Here is a 15,997-nt window from a genome sequence, read left to right on the forward strand (position 1 = left end):
TTCTGTCTGGCCTGCTGTGGAATGTGAGGATTTACGGCCCGTCGTGATGAGTCGGGCTCTGCCTCCACTTGTGTGGACATGATGAGTAGTCAGACACGAGCTGGACAGTGATGGAGGTAAAGTTCTTCAACGGAAAACTCCAGGCTTGTTTTTACCTGCAGTTTGAAGCATTTAAAGACCCCTGCTGTGAGAGAAGACCGGTTGCTTCTAGACTTTTCTAGATTCTGACCCTGTTTTTCCTCGATGTCCCCCATGTTGGACTGAACCAGGGGTTATTCCAGCGAAAACATCTGGCTGTAATTAAAGCCCCGTCCTTCCTCCCTCCCCGTACACGTCATCCCCCCTCACGGCTCTTTCTCACCGCCGCGGTTGTCCTCTCAGCATCTTTGCCCGTCTCTTTATCCATCCTGGAGCCCTTCCCCACCCCTCCTCCTCCTCCGTCATTCCTCCCCAATCGTTCCCTGTCCCCGCCCAGCCCATGAAAACAGCCTCCTCCTCCTCCTCCTCCACTCTGTCTCTGTCTTTCACCTCTTGCCTCCCTGTTGCCATCTCCCCTCTCACCCTGCATCATGATGCACACGGGCTGCATGTGGGGTCTCTGCCTGGTCCTGTGTCTGAGTTTGGGATGGACGAAGGCTCAGACGAATTTCACCAGGTGAGTTTCCGGCTTGTCCTGTGTGTGTGTTTTTTGTATGATAAGAAAATGTCCTTAAATGATTCAATCTACTCTTTGTTTGAATGATTCTGCAGTCACCAAGGTGCTTTTTCTACAATTTATACTTATTAAATCAAAACGAGCCCCTACTTGACTTCACAGAGGCTTCGAGATTAAAAGAGAAGAAGAAAAAACTCTTTGCTGTGTAATTCTTTCCTGCCTCTGTAACTGCATTCCTTCCAGTTCAGCGTTTGATTGGGCACAGAGTTGTCCTGTTGGTTTTTGGCTCAAGCTGTAAGGCGAGCTGACTGTGCAGTGGCCCCAGATGTTATTGCTTTGGGTTCTGCCTGTGGGGTCGAATCACAGAAACTTGGCTCCGACTCTGCTCATTTTGGCTCTAATCAGCAGCCGCCTGACTTCGCCGGGGTCCTGCTGTCTGAGCTCTCCACTCTATCAAGTGTGTCCTGTCCTAAATTTTGTTTATGTCCTCAGAGGATGCCAAACATGCTGCCAACCTCGTAAAAACTCCATAAATAGTGTAAACATCATAATTTTTGTGGATGAGCCAAAACTCTCCACAGACACGTTATAAAATGCTTGATGATGTGAGGCATATTCATTCTGGCTCACACTTTTAAAATTGGAACCTATTGATCCCTGCTGGCAACAGCGTGAAAAAGGAAATTGTCCCTTCTGTGAAATGAGTTGTGACGTTCAGCGAGTGCCTGGAAAGCAACGATTTATCACTTCAAACGACGCGACAACTATGAGGTTTGAAACACACTCAGTCAGCTGCAAAATCTGCTTCCAGTGCAAAATTGCTGAGTTTTCAAACTCTCATGTTCATTTCCAGAGGTTCACCATCTGTGTCATAACAACAGCTTCAAGTGCTGACCGTTTTATTATAATGCGTCTGGTTTGGTTTTCAGAAGCGTTAAATGTAACTGAAATATTGCTCGCCTCAGATTAAAAGTGAGGAAAATCCATCAAACTCAATTAAAGTAAAAAAAAGGGACCTTTTTTCTTTTCCTTACAGACAGATCATTAGAGAGGAAGTAAGATTGGGTTGATGAGTTCAAACCCCAAAATCAATACTGAGTAAACTGTGGAAACCATGAAATTCATGAGAAAAACTTATTATTCAGTTAGCCAGAATAACATAGATTTTAATGAACTTAGTGATATATAATGAAAAAGAAAGAAAGAAAGAAAGAAAGAAAGAAAAAAAGAAAGATAGAAAGAAAAAGGCTTTATTTAAATCTCACACACGTTTAAGAAATCCCTCTTTGATTTAGGACTTTCTATCAGTGAGGTTTAGTGCATGTCCTAAATTGCAACAAACGTAGCAGACCACAACGTGACCACTCCAAATAATGAGGTATTCTTAATGGAATGAATGGACTTAATGGACAGATGGAATAAAATGCTAAATTCTAGCATGGTGACGTCTCCTGACTGTCATAATTATGACAGCAGCAATGTCAAGACGAAGAAGAGAAAATATAAAAAGCCAAAGAGATTGTGTTTGAATGCAGGCGTACAGTTTTTCCCAATAACATCAAAATTAAGATGTTAATCCAAAGGCATTTTTCAAAACATTTTCTTAAGTAACTTCAAAGTGAGAGAAGAAATTTTGGAGTTCAACAGCTTTTTGCTCATAACTGAACCATAATCAACCTTAATCTGAGTCAATCTATTTCCACAGCGCTACTTAGTGGTGGAAAGTAGGACTAAACAATAAAACGCTTCAGTGGAAATATCAGCTTCGGTCTCTCATCATTTGATTTGATACAGTGCAACATCAACTTAAACAATATTTGTGTGTGTATCGTGACTCAACATGTGTGTAGGTACCATCACTTTCAATGTGAGACACCCGAATATGAAAAAAGAAGTCGATTTGTTGTTTTATTTTGATTTCATGAATTGTTTGTATTGTATTTGAAACAAAAAGATCAATAAGTTTCAACTGGACAGTTATTATTCAAAAACAAACTGATTCAGACGTCCTGTAACAAGTTGAGAAGCATCTATTTTCATCCTTGACTCTTATTATATATACTAAATTTTTGATCCATACAAGGCCTACTCTGGCTTTGGTATCTTAAAGCTAAACCAGTTTTTTTGTTGAAAATCAAAATATGGACACCATAAACTGTAATTAACTACTTTTAGAGTCAAAATTCCAATGTCTTGGAGTGGTATGTAAACCTGACCAACCAGCAGCTGCAAGACATTTCCCTCAAACCCACAATGTTATGATGTTTGAACGGTAACCAAACAATAACCACACAGCATGTTTGATGCCGTATTCCAACAACGGAACCGACTTTTCACGACCAGCGAGACCTTGAATTGACTTTGATTCAACATGGCAGAATGGATGAGTGTAGTAAGCGACCTGTCACTGTAAAACATCTCACTGTTTATTCTGGCTTCATCATGGTTGGACTGTTATTTTGTCTTCAGTGATTTTAACTGCAGACTTTAATTTGGAAGCTGAAATGAGTGTCTGTACAGGAAAATGGTTAATAAGTTGTGGTGTAACGGTCAGATCAGGAAATCTCCTGTTTATTTAGATGACTCAGAAAAGGTTGTGAAACTCACGGTGGAGTTATAACAACACCAGCCACCCATACGGTTTTATATTGTCCTCACTGCTCTTACAGACCGGTGTTCTACTGTGGAGGAGACCTGGTTGCAGATTCAGGCTTTGTGGGCAGCGAAGGCTTCCCAAGCTTCTACAAACCCAACAGCAAATGCACCTGGCGCATCACCGTGAGTCATTTCCCCTGCAGACTCCCTCCCCAGTCAGTCCTCCAGTGTCTGACTCACATCCAATCTCTCTGCTTTTCCAGGTCCCAGAGGGCAACGTGGTCACGCTCTCCTTCCGCGTTTTTGATCTGGAGGCTGATTCACAGTGTCGCTACGACTACGTGGACGTGTACAACGGCCACTCCAACTTGGTGCAAAAGCTGGGTCGCTTCTGTGGAACTTTCCGGCCCGGGAACCTCGTTTCCACCACCAACACCATGATGCTGGAGATGGTGACCGACGGGGAGACTCAGAACCGAGGATTCGTGGCCTACTTCAACGGAGCCAAGCCTTATGTCGATGGTATGTGGTTGCATATTGCAGTGATGAGGAGGTTGTGTCATGTTAAAGGAACTGATCCACAAACATACAGTGAAATAACAGGTCATGAAAAAAAACCACTGAACCAATCCTTAATCACGGTGGCAGGACAGAGAGCAAACAAGCAGAGATCCTCCACAAGTCTCTGAAAGATCAACCAAGAGCTGTTATCTGTCTGCAGCAAGTCCTGGGCTGACCCCGGAGCCTCCTCCCAGGGTGACATTCCTGTGATCCAGTTCATGGGTGGCCCTCAGGGACTGAGCCAGCTCCTCCTCTTCACTCAGTCGAGAGGAGTGGTGGCTCGACTTTGAGTCGCTTCCAGATGGTGGAGTTCCTCGCTCCATCACAAAGAGAGATAGTCCTTAAGACACGAGCAGAGTTTATGAGCATTTATGTGAGGAAGTGGGAAGTAGAACGGCCGGTAAACAGAGAGTGTCGCTCCCTCCTCACTGCAGCAGTCTGGACAATGACTGCGTGAAAGCACTTGATCTCCTGCATATGAGGACCGTTTTCCCCAGAGGACACGCTATCCTTTTCCTTTTCCTCACCTGCTGACCTTGGCTGCGCCTCTGCATCCTGTCTTTCGAGATCACAAACAGAAGAAAAAACAACGCACAACCTCAATAACACCCACAGGCAACTTTAAAATGAAGTGTCCTTCGTTTCCCTGATCAGTGCTTTTAATTATCCTGTATTACAGTGTCTTAAACCACAGTAAAAGACAAATAAATGATCACTATTTCAGTGTTCCTTCAATTTTAAGTGACAATGTTATTTATTATTCATTCACAAGAATTTTTGCGGAGTATTCACCACGACTCCACAAAATGCTGAACTCACTGAACTTAAGGCCTTACATTTAGGTTGCCTGGTTTCACTAAATTTAAACTGAATTATATAGAGCAACAAAGCTGTCTTTTGGAAAATGACCAAAACCTCACTCTAAGAACTAAGTGGGAACTACAGACATTTTTATGCTACTAAAAAGCTTAGCTTTATGACAATATAATGCTTTATAAAGTTTCTATATTTAACAATACCGTAGAATTTAATACTGTGGAAATTTAGTTGACTTTTGAAATAGTGGAAGTGTTATTATTATTATTATTATTATTATTATTATTATTATTATTATTATTATTATTTAGAAAAGGAATATTTACAACATAGGTGAAAAGTAGACTTGAAATATTTTATTCCATGATAAAAAAATGGGCATTATCTCAGTACATGTCAGAGCACAGCTTTGCAGCACAAGCAGACTGAAGCAAGTGAACAGATTGAATCAGCTTTTGACCACACTGCAAATTCCACAACATTTTCTTGTTCCAAGGAATTTATCACTTGATACATCTGCTGAAGTTTACACAGACATAATGTTTACACCCAACAGGAAGAGAGGTCACAACTTGCTTCAGCTTGCTTCAGTTTAGATGCATGAAAACCCAGCATTTTATCACATCTCTAACATTCACCTCAAGCGCTACCGTCTTGGCAGATTTGATAATGACGGTTCTTATGTTCGCCTCAATCACTCACACTGTAAACGGCAATGCTGACACTGCTTTCTATAAATATAGAAAGTTCTTGTGATATTCACATGGACTGTCGATGTCTCTTTGTTTATGCAGTGGTGCAGAGTTCAGTTCATCCATAAATGGTCGTCTCACTTACATAACTGCAGCAGGATCTTGGTGTACAGCACATTTCCATGTTTTTTGTGTACTTTACTTTAATACAGGTTGGTTTTTACACAGGATGTTTATCTGTTCCGTGACAGCTGTCTTCAGTCCTCTTAAACTCTCAGCTGCAGCTTTCTGCTGCTTTATCATTCAGACCTCTGGCTCTCATTGCAGTCCTTGAGACTAAAGCGCTTGTCTGAATCATTGCTTAAGTACCAAACTATTTTCAACAAAGCTTGCACACATACTGTGTATCGTTGAAATGTCAAAGTGGAACTCAGCACATCTAAATGTGTAGATGTCTCATTAAAATACGACTCAGTGTTAAAACAAGGAACCAGACGATGATCCGTGGTTTGATCTGAGGACATTGTTTAACCCACACATCATTTAATTGGTTCATAGTTTTGTTAAAAAAAAAAAACAACCTAAAAATCTTCAAAGTTTCTGAAGAATGAAAAAAAGATTGCTTGTTTGTTCTTTCCTGAGAGCTGATGTGATAACAGTGAAAGGAGGCCGACTCCAGGCCAAGGTTTTCTGTTACGACACTGAATTTGCACAATGAACTCATTAGAACATTTGATCCTGCCAACAAGATGAAGAAGAAAGCAAAACTAAGCATTTTTTTATATCTCTGTGTAATATATTATCAGCAAGGGATTCTAATCCCATTTGCAAAAGTTAAAATTTTCCTGATTTTGCATCATGCTGTGTCTGTGGTATGTTTCAGATGAGCAGTTCTGTGGAGGGAAGATTACAAAATCCCAGGGAGAGATCAAAACTCCCAACTGGCCTGACAAGAAATACCCACCAGGGACCACTTGTGCTTGGCTTATCACTGTGGAGCCTGATATGGTTGGTAAACCAACTCCCTTCAAACATTACACGCTTTACTTTCCATGAGTCTTTCTCTCAAACGGTCCCCTAAAGCCATGACGGAGCTTCTGTTTGGACTCTAGGTAATCAAAGTGACGTTTGATAAGTTTGTGCTGGAGGCTGACACCTACTGCCGGTTTGACTACGTGGTCTTCTATAACGGTGGAGAGAGAGACGACTCGAGGCTGATTGGAAGATATTGCGGAGACGTAGCACCTCAGTGAGTCACTGACAGTATAAAGCAAGGTCACAGCAAGCTGTTTTTAGTGTACTCCTCTTATTTCCCCGTCTTCTGTTCCAGACCGATCATTACCAGTGGAAACGTGCTCCTGGTCCAGTTTGTGTCTGACCTCAGTGTCACATCGGACGGATTCCTCGCTCACTACACCAGCGTCCCCCGTGGCTCCCAGATAACGTCAGTCGACTCAGAAGCCGGCACCAGAGACGTCTCACAGAGACCTGCCGTCAAACCCACCGCGCAGCCGGTCGTACCCACCACCAGATATGAGCCGCCGCCTCGTCCGGTGCCCACCGCGAGAGTCAAGCCCACTCGAGGCCGCGGGCAGGGAACCACCGGCCAGGGCCGCAGAGTGACCGGCACAGGCACAAACGGAAAGAGGCCTGGTGGGTGAAAGTGTGTGTGTGTGTGTGTGTGTGTGTGTGTGTGTGTGTGTGTGTGTGTGTCTGTGCACAGAAGATGGCAGTACAGTCTCTAACTTTCGCTCTTTATGCTTCCAGTCGCTCAAAACCCAGAGTGTGCCAGGGCCTGTAAAAGAGACGGGACGATCAAGCCCAGTTTCTGTGCCAGTGAATTTGGTGAGCTTGTGTGTTGTGGGTTCACGTCCTGCCCAGTCAGATTCTGTGTTCTGATCAAGTCCTGCTTTGTCCAGTGATTACCGGGAAGGTGACCTCCCTGTCCCCTGGGCCCCGAGGCACCCTCCTCATCAGCGTGTCTCTGATTAAGGCCTACAAGGCAGGCGCGCTCACCATCACACAGGTTGGAGAGACCATGTCGGTGAAGCTGGTGTCGCAGTGCAAAAAATGCCCCTTGCTCCGCAGAGGTAGGAACTCTTTGAATTCACTGTTACTTTTCCACACAACTGTGTTTAACCCTTCATGGTCATTTTTTCTTTGGAATAGGTGTAAACTACATCATCATGGGCCAAGTGGACGGAGAAGGACGTGGTACCCTGCACCCCGGTGCATTCACAGCTCTTTACAAAGCTCCACACCACAAATTATTAATGAATATCAACAACCAGCCCTGCTAACCTCACACACGTCCCCTCCAGACTATGAAGGCCACATATCATCACACATCCAGACGTCCTAATGTGAAACACCCAAGAAAAAATCCACAGTGACACATAACTGCAGTTTTATACACCCTTTTTTTTATAAGAAACACCAGCCATTATCTTTGTAATTTATATATGAATAAAGGTTTTATATCTCTTTCAAGCGGACTGAATGTTTTGTTACTTCAACTGTGAGACTTCAACATTGGAATGACGCCTCTGACACCATCTAGTGGTCATGTCTTGAATCGAAACTCAGACTGAAATGACTTGTCTCTCATGTGTTAGGGTTAGGGTTAGGAATCTTATTTCACACAGCAAGCGGCTGTAACAGCTACACAATCCCTGAGAAAAGTCATATCATGGGGCTGTAGCCTTCTCACTCCAAACCTTCCACAGATGTCACCCAACTGATCAACTATCAGTTTGGAAATGGCCACATATTCCGAACTCCATTGACACATGGGACAGAAAGAAAAACTCTTAAGGTAAGCTTATAAAAGTGACAAGGAACAGTAAATAAAAGCTTAATAAACTGTTGTTAGGTTGCAGAAAACATATACTAACTATTTAAACATCTGCAACAGCAGCTAATGGTGTGACCAACTGTGAATTATTGAATCCTGCTGTCATTTTGACTTTCTCTCTGATCAGCTGGTTGTAATGTAATTTTTTTTAATATGCTGCTTCTCATACCTTACTTCTGAGGAGTACTGTTGACTGCACTCATTAAATATGATCAAGAAGTTGATTTAAACAGTTTAGTGGTCAGCACTGTCTGGGCCTGAGCATTTCAAAAAAGAAAAATAAATGATGTCCTCATATTTTATCTGCCACGGTTTTTATACTAATAGCACATATTTTATGATTTTGATTCCCTCTTTCACACTTTCAACTCAATTTAATCATAAAATCGTATGCTTCAATTATTCATAGTGTCTCCACTCTTTTTTTAACAAATAATGTAAAAAAAAAAAAAAAAAAAAAAAAAATCAACAGGGAAAAGGCATTCCCCTGATCCCCTGATGCTTCACAACAGTCTCTCGATAGCCTGACAGAGAAAACACAGCGTGGCCGATCAAGTGACGCTTTATTGTAAAAAGATACAAAATACATTCAATAAGTTGAAACTGTATACAAAAAGTCATACTGGTTTCCAGACAGGCAATAAAAATCAGGACATTAAATGGATTTTTACAATTACTGACAAGTCGCTGTATAAAAAAAAAAGATAAAAGAAAAAGGGAGCTACACTACACATCACAATCATATACATACTTCCTCAGCTCTCCTCACTCCTACACCCAGACGCTCCCCTTGCCCTCCCTCTCCACCGCCCCCTGCTGGCCGCAGCAGCCCCCCGCCCTGCCCCCCCGCCGCGAGGCCGGCAGGTTCTTGTACACGGCCCTGCTGTAGGGGATGAAGCACATCCCCAGCTGCAGGTGGCGGGCCAGGCGGCAGTAGGCCGCCAGCGCCAGCACCAGCAGAGGGGTGAACAGCAGGAAGCCCACCACCAGCAGCGCCACGCAGCCGGCGTCGTCCAGCAGGTCCGAGCAGTACAGGGTGGTCCCGTGGGGCAGCACCTGGAGAACAGGAGGAACTTGACTCACTGCGCAACCATGAAGCACAAAACACGCATGCACAATCCCGACACACACACACACACCCTGAAACCCATGAACTCACTTCACCTCCGGGGAAAATGAACGTATCAGAATGCGGATTCATTTTGTTGTCAGTCTAAATCTCACTCAAGTCCAGACTCTTGAGAAACTGGAGCAGCTCAACCACAGCTGCTAAAAATTAACATTAAGCTCCAGAAAGATCTTTGAAAAACAGCATCAAATCTCTGGGAAAACATTTTTCCCTCTCTCGCTCCGTGGTTTTCATTGGCAGAGGAATGTCATAACAGCAGGTTGAATGACAGTCTGCTCCGCTGGAATAATGTGTCGCCTGGCTGCTTTGGAAAGGGGATCCTTTCAAAAAAAACTGGCACATTTACTCAAGACATCGGAGAAAATGAAAGGTCATTAGGTCAGAATCCACTGATATGGTACTGCAAAGCACAGAAATATATTTAAATAAATAGATTTGAGTAGTTTGCAGTAGAACTGTAATTACAGATTACAGTTGTAGTAAATTTTATATGATGAGTGTTTAATTAAAGGTAGTATAAAGTTCCAGCAGATGAAGTTTTAGATGTGTGGGAACAATTCACAACTGTGTCGCTCTGCCTCACAGCAGTTTCTAATGTAAAAGAGCACAAAATATTATACATTACTTTTACTCGTATGCATCAATGCAATTTATGAGAGGGCAAAAATTCTCTTTATTGAATCATTTCCTTTCCTGAATTTAAAACCAAGACTGGCACCATTAAAAAAAATCAAAGCAAAATAAATAAATAAGAGTTTAAGGGCAAATTTGCAGTTAATTTTTGCTTATTTACATTTCAGCCATCTTTAGCACTCTGCTTGAGTTACAAGGAAAGGTTCACTGGATTTTTAAGAACTGTTGTTGTGATTGTTTTATAGTACATGGTATCCGTCATGCAGAAACACATTTAAATAAATCCATTAACTTTTATTATTTTAGTGTTTAGGTGGAAATATTTCACATACAATCAGCTCCTTAGTGAAACTGACTCAGAAAATTATAGATTTGTTCTCTTCCAGTTTCAGATGATTAAGTAAAAAAGTGTAAGTTTGTTGCTGAGTGTTAACTGACCAATCCTATGATCCTTCATCCTGCTTGTTCTCTCTCCTGTAAGTCTAAATGAATGAATGCATGAATGAAAGGCAGGGCCTCACGGTGGAGTGGCAGAGGAAGCCGAAGGTGATCATGGTGAGCGCCGGCGTCAGGATGGTGCCGAACACGACGCTGGCCACGAGGGCGTTGATGAGGGCGATGATCAGGTTCTGTGCTGTGACCAGGACGGAGCAGGCCCAGCAGTCCAGAGACCCCCTCAGCTCCAGGGGCGTGTCCGGGCCCTCGCTGCCTCCCAGGGAGTACGGAGGGGGCACCACCACCCCCGAGGTCGCTCTGGAGGGGGAGCGAGCGTCAGAGAGCGCGTGCTCGGACATCGTCTTCTCCAAAGTCCCGTTCCTGGACAGACTCATTGTCTCTGTGGACTACATGCAGGGAAAACAAACAGAGACATAATGAATCCAAGAAATTAAGTTTTTTTATCCTGCTGGTGTTGCTGAAAGTTCAGTTTTTTAGGGAAAATGTTCTTTTCTTTTCTTCTCTGTACTCATTTTTCTCAGTTCAACATGGCTGAAGAACTCTCACCCATTAAAGTAATGGGATCCCTAAATAATGTGCTGAAAGGTGTGGAAAGTCAACACAGATAATCTCTGAGTGGGAGGAAATGGGCTCCACTGACTCCGCCTCCCAGCTCCAGGATAACCACAAGAAAGAACAATGAGGCAGGAGCTGCTGGAAAACCCTGAAAAATCACCCATCAAGTGGCAGAACACTTTGTGACTTTCACTTTTTCAAAGAACAAATGCCAGACGTGGGTTTCTATTTCATTTCACCCCACCGTTGCCATAGGAAACCTGCTTCCATGTGACAAAGTAAGAATAATAAGCGACGGCTGTACTGTTTCCCTCAGTCGGTGAGGGTGTGAGTCTGCTGGCGTGTGACCGGGAGGAACACTGCACGCTTTTTCCACTGTTCACTGAACTCCTGTTGCTCCCATGGTTCAGATGGTTCATGAAGTCTACTGATTCATTCATCAACAACATACAAACAAAAGGAAGAAAACAGACTGCTTTGATGGTTTTAGATCTATTCTGTGATCCTCTCAGTGAAATCAAGCACTTTCATCTCATTTATGAATCTTTGAATATTTCTAATAATACCTGAAAATCCAGGGAAAGATTTTTTTTTGGATACTTTTTGCATTTTGTCATAGTAAGTCTGGATGATATCATCCACAAAATCCAGTTTAAAATAAAGAGTATACAGTTTCAGCTTAAAGCTGTTTTTTTTTTTTTTTTAACATTTCCTGGTGAAGTCAGGACTCCTTTTTTAGGATTTTAACTAGATAAGACTGGGTTATACTCACCGTGTGGTAACCCTCTCTCTCCTGCAGTTGGACAGTGGCAGCAGATGAAGAGAATCTGGAGAGTTTCCTCCTGATGTGGTTCTCCTATGTATGCCAATCCAGATTATGATGGTGGTTGGTATCCAAGTGCAGGTTCAGTTTCTACTGCTTGACTGGAAGCCCCTTTTCTGTTTTGACCTATTTCCCCAATTACAAAAAAAGGAAAAAAAAAAAAAAAAAAAAGGTAAACTCTCCGGTTCTGGCAAATCTAATCTTGCTCCTCAGACCAGACCAAGGAGCTGGTCAGAAAAAAGCTTGGGGCAAACTGTTCTTTCCCACTGGCTTCAGCGCTTCCTTCCCTGACATGCTGTTTCCTCACTGCGACTCCAGTTCGAGATATGATTGAGAGGGAGAGCCTGTATCCTGTGTTGCCCGGAGTGTGAATGCTCAGAAAAAAAGCAGGCTGGACTCTGTTAAAGGCTGCCCTGCAGATGAGGGTGGGGGAGGAGAGGGGGAATGGGTTTCTCTGATAACCCCCCCTGGAACCAGAGAGAGAGAGAGAGAGAGAGAGAGAGAGAGAGAGAGAGAGAGAGAAAGAGAGAGTGTGTTTATTTTGATAGATTAGAGGAGTAAGGGTATGCTGCCCAAAACACAACTCTTTACACTCAGGCTGAGCACCTTCTCTACTCAGTGTCAGAAACAGATAAGGCACGTTTCAAAATTCTAAACAACTCAAGTGATTTCATGTTTTACGTAGATTTTCATGCCAGGAGATTAAAAAAAAAGCTGCAAATAAGAGCAATATCAAGCTTCTGAAAGTGTTGCATAAGATGCAGATATGAAACATCACTACTGAAGCAGCAAAACCAAATACTCAGATTACTATGGGGAGTATTTTATATGATATGTAGCCTAACGTGTTTGATATTTTTCCCTAAGGACGCGTTAGAAAGCTTCAAGTGGGAAACACGCTGGAAGGAGCAGTCTGGGGTCAGGAAGAAGCCTTTTCCTGACAGGTTTTTTTGGTTTCTTCTTAGAAAAAAACATGATGAAGACAAGGGGACGTTACAACCACTGCAAACTTTTCTATGAAGCATGTCAACAATAATATTTTAGAATGTGGAATCAAAACTTTAGTATTACTACTTGGAGTGAAACAGTCATACAGCTTGTGAATTGGGGGTTGGTCGGGCATGTGGCTAAAGCTTTGTGAGGACGGGGCTCGGTTTCTGATTTCTCACATTTTGAAAAAACCCTGATTTTTCACAATTTGTTCAAATCATTAGTTGCTGATTCCACGGTTCACATTATCAGTCAAGGCTACCATCAAGATACTTATAACCTTTCAGTTTGGACTTTGGGAAGAGAAAGTCCTGCTTTTTAGTCAGATTTGTTAACAAAATCTGAACTTTTTGTATGTTTATACAGATGAGTGAAGCTGAACATCAGTTCTGAAATCCAACAGCTTGTGCAGAGTAAACAGGAGGTGTGCTTGTAGAAGTGTCAGGACTGTGGTATAAGAAAGTGAGAGGCTTCTGGCTGCAGCAGGCCCTGACAGAGCCTCGGCCCCTGACCTGGTGATGAAAAACAGATCTCCGCTTTCAGAAAACATAAGGAAATGAGGATGGGGGAGAATGCTGACTAATTTGGTGGGGGAAAGCGCCTATCAGGGGACTGATAAGAAGCCAAGAGAGGCTCAGTTCAAAGGGTGAAGCTGGTATTTTGATATGAAGTCTCATTTTTTCGTGCCACACTGGGCATCTCTGTTTGTTTATTTCTTCACAGGAGCAGATAGAAATGATCCCCAGAGAGAGAATGAAGCATTTTACATGAAGTGATCAAAGAGGCCGAGGGTGAAAAAAAAAAAAAAAGTATGTGGGAGCGATAGGAGGTTTTGCCATTAACAATGCCCTAGTGTGTGTTGTTTGTGTATGTGTGTGTGTGTGTGTGTGTGAGGGTGCGTGAGCGTCTACGGGGGGCTGGTAGAGGAAGAGCAGCCTTCCTGTCCTTGGGAGCAGGATATCCGCTGCCGTGTCCACGCTCGGCGATGTGATGTCCCTGTGTCTGCGGGCTCGGCAGACTCATGTCCTGTGACCCTGGAGACTGACGTACACAAAAATGACAGTCCCATTGTATTTGGCGTCCTGAACTATGCTGGGATATGCTGTTTTTAACTCGGCATACTGCCGCGCAGCATGCAGAGCGCTATTTTAGTCCCCGCTCCGAGTGATTGACAGCTCTTAAGTCCAGCACGTCAATCCTCAGGTCACCTCATCCAAACATGGCATTCACTTGATATTCTCATTCAGATAACTTTATGATGCTTTCACAATACCTCTCTTCCTTTCCTGGTTATTGTGTTGACAGGATGCGATCAGGAAAATTACAGGAATATTTGACTAATGAGGTCTCCTTCATCGTCAGCTTTGATGAGAAAACTGGTCCAGTGGAGCCGCTCAGTGGCCGTCAGCTGAGACTGAACCAGCAGACAGATTTACTGTCATCCTATCTGCAGGAATATTCATCAATACACACCTGATACACACATTAGAAAAGATTGATTTTCTGTGATCACAAGTCAATAAATTTGTATCACTTATAGCAGTGTCAGCAGTTTAACGGGTGTTAACTTTTAAACCAATGCATTGCTAGAATAAGATATATTTTGAAGCTTCATTTCAAACAAGTAAAAAAACAAAGTGAACAGTCAAAAAACTACAAATTATACTATAAATCAAGGTACAAAAATGTACAAGATTAAGCAGAAAGCCCTGCAGGGAAAATCCTCAACCAAGCAGTGCGGTCGTCTTGAGTGTCTATTTAGAACTTTTTAATGAAATGTAGTTCAAAGGAGACTCTGGACTGAGCACTAACATCTGAACACAATTAGAAACAAACTCCTAAAGCCGCTAAAGAATTAGTGAGGTCAACAAAGACTTGACCTTTGACCTGTTGCTCCAAAAACCAAATCACATCCATCCATGGTGGGAGTGGGTGTTTCTGCCAAACCTGAGACTTCACTCAGAATGTGTGGTGATTTTGGCATTTGTCCAACAAAATCAGCTCATTTTCGAGTGAGTGTGAACATACAGTGAAATATGTTAACAAGAGGTGTTCGTTGAATTGATTAATTTACTGAAACCCAAAATCTGTTTATTTCTGAAGTTACTTTGCTTTCGTGGATTTTTTCAGATATCAGGACTTTGAATATTTATTTTTAATTATTATTCAATACATTTGAGCTTGAATATCTGAAACTTGTTCCAACATTCGCAAAACTTCTGAACTTCTTCATCTGTACTGAGGATGACTCGGAGTTACAGGAAAAGGAGTTTAAGAGTGACCAAATTATATCAATAATGGTTGAAAAGGAGCTTCAGGTTTCTGAGTCAAAAATAAAAATTCTTCCAAATGAACTGTTTTAAATGGACTTCAAAATGTTTTATATAAACATGGGCCGGGCTACTGCCTTTCCCAACTGCAATATATTAGCATGTCTAAGTCATGATAGTAAATAATATTACTAATAAGAGGGTGATGTATTTTTTTTTTAAGTGTTAATGTATCACGTGAAACTGAAAGGTATAGGAATTTATAAGTTGCTATACATCTTCCGGGTCCTTTTCAAGCATGGTTTTTGGTTGTTTAGTTTTAGTTTAGTTTTGTTTCAATATTCAAATGCAACAAATTTAAATTAAAATCAATGAAGCTCAGTGGAATAGCTGCACCACAGTATCTCAGAGCAACATAAATAGTCCCAGAGAAAAAAAATCAAAAGAGAATGTGCCACAAAGCATTATTAATGTCCCTGCTTCATCTACATCCTGCTGGTGAAAGACCGGTCTGCACTGCAGACTTCCAGCTTCCTCATTTTATCTTCTTGCCTGCTGCACCTGTTCCTCATTGGTTAATTGATTGATTGCTGTTTGAGTTTGCTCAGTATGTCAGTTGCTTTCAGGGCCAAAAATAAACTAGACAACAGCACTTCCATCAGCTTCTGGTTTTAGCACAGCAAGTTAAAACACAATAAACCCATTAAAACATTCAGAAAAAATGAATGAATATTGACCCTGTCACACAGACTTCACCAGTGAAGAGTAGACCACTATAATCAAAAAACAAGTTGAATTACAAACTAATCCAGTAACTGAGTAGAATTATTACTCACTTCTCAGAAGCCGTAGTTTTCCACGTACCCCCGTCTATTAGAAGAATTAATCACCCACCCATAAACCATAAAACACACAGTTAACACTTCAACACTCGGAGAAGAAATCAAAAGCGAAATCTCATGATTGAA

At 42.2% G+C, this 15,997-nt stretch overlaps 2 protein-coding genes across 2 annotated transcripts; one reads left to right on the plus strand and one right to left on the minus strand.

Moving 5' to 3' along the window:
* The first annotated feature begins 489 nt into the window (after positions 1-489).
* Positions 490-7,809, plus strand: pcolcea (procollagen C-endopeptidase enhancer a). Its single transcript, XM_030101826.1, has 9 exons — positions 490-655; positions 3,325-3,433; positions 3,514-3,772; positions 6,203-6,327; positions 6,432-6,568; positions 6,650-6,972; positions 7,087-7,164; positions 7,239-7,409; positions 7,489-7,809. The coding sequence occupies exons 1-9, from the start codon at positions 570-572 to the stop codon at positions 7,617-7,619; spliced, it is 1,419 nt and encodes a 472-aa protein (XP_029957686.1). The 5' UTR covers positions 490-569; the 3' UTR covers positions 7,620-7,809.
* A 1,120-nt stretch (positions 7,810-8,929) lies between these two features.
* On the minus strand, positions 8,930-12,133 carry tmem88a (transmembrane protein 88 a). Its single transcript, XM_030101829.1, has 3 exons — positions 11,719-12,133; positions 10,457-10,777; positions 8,930-9,229 (listed from the first exon to the last, which is right to left on the minus strand). Exons 2-3 carry the CDS (start codon positions 10,763-10,765, stop codon positions 8,945-8,947), a joined length of 594 nt encoding a protein of 197 aa, XP_029957689.1. The 5' UTR covers positions 10,766-10,777; positions 11,719-12,133; the 3' UTR covers positions 8,930-8,944.
* Positions 12,134-15,997: the final 3,864 nt, after the last annotated feature.

The sequence above is a fragment of the Salarias fasciatus genome, chromosome 10, assembly GCF_902148845.1.
Source record: "Salarias fasciatus chromosome 10, fSalaFa1.1, whole genome shotgun sequence".
In the NCBI taxonomy this organism is placed as follows: domain Eukaryota; kingdom Metazoa; phylum Chordata; class Actinopteri; order Blenniiformes; family Blenniidae; genus Salarias; species Salarias fasciatus.